Source organism: Coenobita brevimanus, chromosome 21 (genome assembly GCF_032717465.1).
Source record: "Coenobita brevimanus isolate Jiangsu-jjx chromosome 21, ASM3271746v2, whole genome shotgun sequence".
In the NCBI taxonomy this organism is placed as follows: Eukaryota; Metazoa; Arthropoda; class Malacostraca; order Decapoda; family Coenobitidae; genus Coenobita; species Coenobita brevimanus.
The window spans coordinates 31,821,496-31,828,995 of NC_136974.1; the positions used below are offsets into that span (position 1 = coordinate 31,821,496).

A 7,500-nucleotide genomic window follows, 5' to 3' on the forward strand; every position below is an offset into this window, starting at 1 on the left:
AGATTTTCGTCCCTTTTCAGCTTACTTTCTACATCTCCATGGCAGAATTGGTGAAATACGACTCAGCTTTGTGACTATACCCCGTTCATTCTAACTTGGATAGTTGTCATCTCTCCACCTACCGAGTTGGTGCTAGTCATGAAGAAGTGCTGTGGAAGGGACGTAGAGCCGTAGTATTGTCTTTGAATAACAAGTTGAACAAAATCATGTTCATATACCAAGAAGTTTGTGAAATCTACCCTCAGATGAAGAAAATCATCCTAACATAACATAAATAATACGCAGTCCAGGTTAAGGAAGCTCCCTAACACCTTTTTCTAAACGATTTATTTTGCTTATTACACCTTTCAGTCCTGTGTTTCATAAATCCTTACGATGCTGCCATACTGTGAATAAATGGCGTGCAAAAGGATATTAACCCGCCCTATCCAAAAACAAATCGCCTAGGAAGAGGTGTTAGGGAACTTCCATATCCGACGAGAATACCGGAATATTGCTAAAGGACGAAGGTACATTGGAAAGGGTACAGAGTAGAGATGTTAAAATATTTCCATCTCCACGACAAACAGGTATCTCACACCAAACCTACTCCTCCTCCTCCTCCTCCTTTTCCTCCCCCTCCTCTTGTTTCTTTTAGTCTCTCTCCTTTCCTCTCCTCCTTCTCTCCTCTCTCCTTCCTTTCCACCCCATCGCTCTCATCTGCCTCTCATCCCTCACACCGGTCGCTTCTCTTCTCTTTCTTCTCCTTTCCCCTTCCCCCCTCCCTCTATCTCACATCTATTTATCTGTCTATCTATCTATCTATCTATCTATCTTTCTATCTGTCTGTCTATCTATCTACCTACCTATCTATCTAATCTCTTCCTTCCACACCATCGCTCTCCGCTTTCCTCTGATCCTCCACACCAGACATTCCCCTCTTCTCTCTTTCTCCCCTCGCCACCTGATTCTCCTCTCCATCTTCCTCTTTTCTCTCCTCCCCCCCCTTACATTCTCTCTTTCCGTCTCCCCTCATCTCCAGTGCCCTCATACCTCCCGTCATCCCTCATACCAAATCCTTTTCCCTCACTCTTCCTCTCTCCTCTCTTCTCCTATTCTTTCTTACCCTTCTTTTTTGTTCCCTTTCCGCATCCATCACACAATCCCCTCTTTCCTCCCCTCCCCTCCCTCTCTCTCTCTCTCTCTCTCTCTCTCTCTCTCTCTCTCTCTCTCTCTCTCTCTCTCTCCAATGTCCCTCAACTCTCACACCAAAACCTTTCATTGTGTGTATGCAGTACACAGACAGCCAGGTGTGTGTGTGTGTGTGTGTGTGTGTGTGTGTGTGTGTGGTGAAACAGGTGCGTGTAGTGAGCCAGGCGTGTGTGGCTCAGTGTGTGTGGTGAGACAGGTTTGTGTGGTGAGACAGGTTTGTGTGGTGAGGCAAGTGTGTGTGTGTGTGTGTGTGTGTGTGTGTGTGTGTGTGTGTGTGTGTGTGTGTGTGTGTGTGTGTGTGTGTGTGTAGTCAGTATTGGATATGTTGTGATGGTAAGGCATCCGGTCAAGGGGTTTCTCTATTGCAGCTGATATTGTGGTGTGGTGTGGTGTGGTGTGGTGTGTAGTGCTGTGGCGTGGCGTGGCGTGGTGTGGTGTGGTGTGGTGTGGTGTGGTGTGGTGTGGCGTGTGGTGTGGTGTGGTGTGGTGTGGTGGGTGTGGTCTGATACTCTGATGTGGTGGGATATTGTGATGTGATGTGGTGTGGTGTGTGATGTTGGGATGTGGTGTGTCGGAGTGTGTTATTGGGATGTGGTGTGGTACTGTGATGTGGTATGATACTGTGGTGTGGTGTGATACTGTGGTGTGGTGTAGTGTGGTGATACAGTGAGGAACTTGTATTACTAAGCGAAAGTACGATTTGCCACAGTGCTATATGTTAACATGGAAGTACGGCATAGCGTAGTGTATAATGCAAGACGATACTGTAGCTCAAACTTTGGTGTATAATGTATGAGTATTACAAGGGAGTACATAGGGCAGCATAGATCAACAGAATTAGTAACCATTTCGATGCAGCGTTACAAAGAGTACATGTGCAATTAGTTACAAAGTACAGTGTTACAAAACCGACTACTATTTCTTCATATCTATTGTTCTGTGCTTTGAATTTCTTTTTTTTCATTTATAGCACGTTTGTTCTCAACTGGCAAAAATCTATATCCAACTTTTTCACCTTAATTCATTGCAAGGTGTAGTTAGACTGGAGGTTAAATCTGACTAGTGACCAAGGAGACTCTTTCCTCTCGTATAACTCTCACCGAATTTTATGGTGCCAGGACTTACCGATAGAGTTATGGGAGTGGACCTGTTCCCTCAGATGAAAGCAATCAGAATATGGTGTATGATGGTGTGATGTTATGATGGTGTTAAGTGGTATTGTTCTGTGGTATTTGTGCAGGTGGATATAAATGAAGTATTTCAGAATTAATGGCGTATCGAAACAGCATTTTGAACTGTGTGTGTGTGAGAGAGAGAGAGAGAGAGAGAGAGAGAGAGAGAGAGAGAGAGAGAGTAAATAATACAGCAGGGAGTGAGAGGGCAAACAGAAGCAGAGAGTGGGGGAAAGAGGGAGACGTGATACAGAGGTAGGCAAATGGAGAGAGAGAGAGAGAGAGAGAGAGAGAGAGAGAGAGAGAGAGGACGGATTAATGGAGAGAAAAAAAGGAAGAGAGGAGCAGAAAAAAAGTAGTAGTGGAGGAAAGAAGAAAAATGGAGAGAGAGAGAGAGAGAGAGAGAGAGAGAGAGAGAGAGAGAGAGAGAGAGAGAGAGAGAGAGCACTGAAGCATACCACCCTCTCTGACATCGATAAATGGAGGACTGAAGGGGGAGAATGAGGTAGGTTGGTAGGTTGGTAGGCAGGTAGTGTTGGTTGGTTGGTTGGTAGGTAGGTAGGTAGGTAGGTTGGTTAGTTGAAAGATCAGAAAATCGGGAGGTTAGAAGGTAGGTAGGTAGGCAGGTAGGTGCAATAATTAGGTGGGTAGGTAGATACAAGGAGGTAGGTTGGTCTCGGTACGTTGGTAGGTCTGTAAGTAGATAGGTAAGTCGTCCCAGGATTAAAAGAGGAAAAAGTAAAATTCTACCAACTGCTACCGACAAATCCACTCCCACGCTGAAAGGGATTTGTTTTGTTTCCCAGTAAAATATACGGTAATAGTGATTCTCTCTCTCTCTCTCTCTCTCTCTCTCTCTCTCGTCATCCACTATTCATTATTCATCCCCTCCCTCACTTCAGCATCCCTCTTACCTTCTATTCTCTCTCTCTCTCTCTCCAGCATCGCTCCCATCGTTGATTCCGTACCTCCATCTGCATCTCCATGTTCCCTCGGTCTGTCTCTTTGTCTCTGTATATCTGTTTATTTGTCAGCCTTACTATCTATCTATGTATCTATCTAACTATCTATCTATCTATTTTGAATTACACGTTCTTGACCCTGCAGTCTGCCAGTTCAAAGCCCTTACTCTCAATCAGTATTTCAGTTTCTCTAATCAATCAGTCAAAGAACCCGTCAGTCTGTCAGTCAAAGAACCCGTCAGTCTGTCTATCTAACCATCTATCTGTCAGTCCATCGACCCATCTATATATCCGTCTATCCATCCATCCATCAATGTATCTATCTTTTGTAGACCATCTCACGTCTACCATCCATCCATCCATTTATGTATATATCTGTCTATCCATCCGTAATTGTAGACTATCTCAATACACTTATCGAATTTTTTTTTTGATCTGTCAGGTCACTTCTCATTCATTCATTCATTTATTCATTTATCGAACGGTCGATCGATTCATCGGTCCATCCAACCATTCATCCTTCCATCCATCCATCTACTAATTCATCCATTCATTCATCCATCCGTCCATCCACCCATCCATAAATACAGGAAGTTTCTCCGTACTCACCGGAACAGTTCACCAATTCAAGGCTTCGGGCTCTCGTTCCGGGCAGTTCGAACCCCGTGCGCTGGTCGACACAGAAGCACTTCGTTCCGTCGCACTGGATGGGCGCGAACACACCGTCGGATCGGCAGTCAGGGGTCATGATCGAATTGGTGTCCAGCCCCAACTCACGTGCTCGGCGTAGGGTGTTCTCGCGCTGGAGTTCGCAGGCTGTGGAAGGGAAGAGTTGAAAGTTAGATGGGGAAAATCGTAGTGGTGATGGGGATGGTGATTGTGATGATGGTGATGGTGGTGGCGGTGACATGTCAGTATACTCGTTTTTTTTTTTTTTTTTTTTTTTGAGTTACAGGAAGATAGTACTACATCGAGTGAGTGGATGATGGACGTCGCCAACTGTTATGACTTCAACCAACACGAGCAATATGTATTTTCTTAACACTGTACTGCTTTTAAACACACACACACACACACACACACACACACACACACACACACACACACACACACACACACACTTCAACAGTCTAAACATCACCACTGAGGGACAAGCAAATATACATGTGAACTAAAACTCATGTATAATTAACTTTTTGATTACACAGGATTTCTCTCAGTGCAAAAAAATCACCTGGTATTGGTCTTAGTAAAATACAGTAATTATTGATCCTTTCCCTATTTTATTGCTTTATTTTTGTTGCCTACGGACGATTTTGATAAGCTAGGACAGGTGTATTACTGAAGGAGTTAATGAAGGCTGTGTCTAACCCCCTCCAGTTCGTAAAGTCTCCCCCAAGATGAAGAAAATCGTCTTAAGATAGGAAAAAATAAAAAAAATGCATCTTGTGATTGAAGAGGTTAAGTACAGTTACATGCATACATACATACGTACATACACACATAGCCTACATACATACATACTGTACATACATACATACATATATACATACATTACATAAATACATACATACATATACATACACATACATACACAGACTACAGACAGACAAGAAGACAGGCACACATTCATACATACATACATACACATACAAGCGTACATACACCCGTAAATTACATACATACACACGCATACCACTTAAATACATATCTATAATTAAACGTAATATTAAAAAAAAAAGTGTCTAAAAATCGTTCATATCAAATTAAACCAACACCCAAAAAAAAAAAAAAAATCACGCTCATATTACTGAAAAAAAAAATGTTGATTATTTTTTTTATGCATGATCAAATGAGCGGAAGAACATCGACAAAAATTAAAATTGCTTGCATTAGCTTCGGCGTCTCTCTCTCTCTCTCTCTCTCTCTCTCTCTCTCTCTCTCTCTCACACACACACACACACACACACACACACAGGATGCAAATAAAAAATAAAAAATAAAATAGCTTCCATTACCTTTAATCTCTCTCTCTCTCTCTCTCTCTCTCTCTCTCTCTCTCTCTCTCTCTCTCTCAGACAAACACACACACACACACACACACACACACACACACACACACACACACACACACACACACACACACACACACACACACACACACACACACTTAAATCACATTAGCTCTACGTTCCGGGACCACCTGAACAAAATAAATTGGCAATTAAAAATACGCTTAATAAAAGTCAAAATTACTTACATAAATTTTTGAGAGAGAAATAGGAGATAAAAAAAAAAAGGAGCAGCCTCGTCATTTCGTTCTTGGAAACCATTATTAAATCGCACTCACTTTTTCCTCATTCAGAATTTGCTGTTTTCCTATTTTCCTCTCTCTCTCTCTCTCTCTCTCTCTCAGCTGCGCTCCGATTTTTCCCTTCTTTCCCTGCTTCCTTCTTACATCCCCCTTTTTTTTCCTCCCATATATTCTTCTACTTATTCTTCTACTTACTTTCCCTTCATCATTCTTTTTCTCTTACAGGTCTCATGCAAAATTCTCTCGCAACGTCTTTACCTTCCTTCCTTTTTTTTTCTCTCTCTCCTCTCCCTTCCTCCCTGGCTTCTCTCTCCTTCCTTCCATGCATTCTTCCCTCTTTCTCCCTGCCTTTCTTCTCTTACTTTCTTCTCCCTCTTCCACGATTCATGCTAGATTTCCTTTGAACGTGTCGATCTTGGTACCTTTTTCCTTTCTCCCATCTTGTCACTCGTTTCTTCTTTCCCTGCTCTGTTTCTTCTTCCTTCTGTGCATTCTCCCTCTTTCTTGCTACATTCCTTCCCTCTTTCTTTCTTTCTTCTCCCTCAGCCAAGCTTCATACAGGAGTTCTTTTCGGAGTCTCGATCTTGCATGTTTTTTTTCTGTCTCTCTTCTCCCTCTTTTTCTTCCCTTCCTTTCTTCCATGCATTCGTCTTCCTCTTTCTTCCTACCTTATTTCCCTCTTTCTTTCTTTCTTCCCCCCATCCAGGCTTCATACAAGATTCCGTTCGGAGTCTCGCTCTTCCATGCTCTTTTCTGTCTCTCTTATCCCCCTTTTTCTTCCATTCCTTCCATGCATTCGTCTTCCCCTTTCTTCCTATCTTACTTCCTTTCTTACTTTCTTCTATGTTTTCCAAGCCTCACGCAAGATTCCCTTTTGACGTCTCGACATTTCTTTCTTTCCTTTTTTGTCTCGTTCTTTCCCTTTTTCCTCTTTTCCTTCCTTCCGTGCATTCGTCTTCCTCTTTCTTCCTACATTCCTTCCCTCTTTCTTACTTTGTTCTCCCTCTCCCAAGCTTCATGGAAAATTCCCTTTTGGCGTCTCGAGCCTGCTTTCTTTTTTCCAGTCTCTCTGCTATCCATTTTTTTTTCCTCCCTTCCTTCCTTGCATTCGTCTTCTTTTTTCCTTCCCACCTTTCTTCCGTCTTTTTTCTCCTTCCCCCAAGCATCATGCAAAACTCCCTTTCGGCGTCTCAAGCCTGCATTCTTTTTTCCTGTCTCTCTGCACCCCATTTTTTTCCTCCCTTCCTTCCTTCCGCGCATTCGTCTCTTTTTTTCCTTCCTACCTTACTTCCCTCTTTCATTCTACTCCCTCATCCAAGCCTCATGCAAGATTCCCTTTCAGTATTTCAACTTTGCTTGCTTTTTTTACTTTTGTCTCTTCTCCCCCCTTTCCTTCCATTCTTTCCTTCTCCTTTCCTTCCATGCATTTTTCCCAGCATTCTCCCTTCTTTCTTCCTTCCTACCTTTCTTGCATCTTTCTTCTCCCTCTCCCAAAAGTCATGCAGGATTCTCTTTTGGCGTCTCACATCACACAGTTAATCATCGCCTGTACAAACACTGCCTCGACTCGCAGCCTGGGGAGGGGGAGGGGGTCCTGGCTATGCAGTATTAACCTTGCATTTTTAATTGTGACGAGGAAAAAGCAGACAGGGGTTGAGCGAAGGGGGGCAGATGCAGGGGGGTAGGGGGGGTTTGAGAGGGGGTAGTGTGTGTAGGGAGGAGGGGGTAGTGTGTGTGGGGGGAGGGGGTAGTGTGTGTGGGGGGAGGGGGTAGTGTGTGTGTGTGTCTGTGTGTGTGTGTGTGTGAGAGAGAGAGAGAGAGAGAGAGAGAGAGAGAGAGAGAGAGAGAGAGCCAGCAGCGT

At 43.5% G+C, this 7,500-nt stretch overlaps 1 protein-coding gene across 1 annotated transcript in view; it reads right to left on the reverse strand.

The window, feature by feature from the left end:
• The window catches only part of LOC145392142 (uncharacterized), a 172,966-nt gene that overhangs the window by 73,477 nt on the left and 91,989 nt on the right, over nucleotides 1-7,500 (reverse strand). Inside the window, 1 exon segment of the mRNA XM_080266593.1 lies at nucleotides 3,935-4,141. Within this exon segment, the coding sequence (XP_080122719.1) occupies nucleotides 3,935-4,141 (207 nt within the window).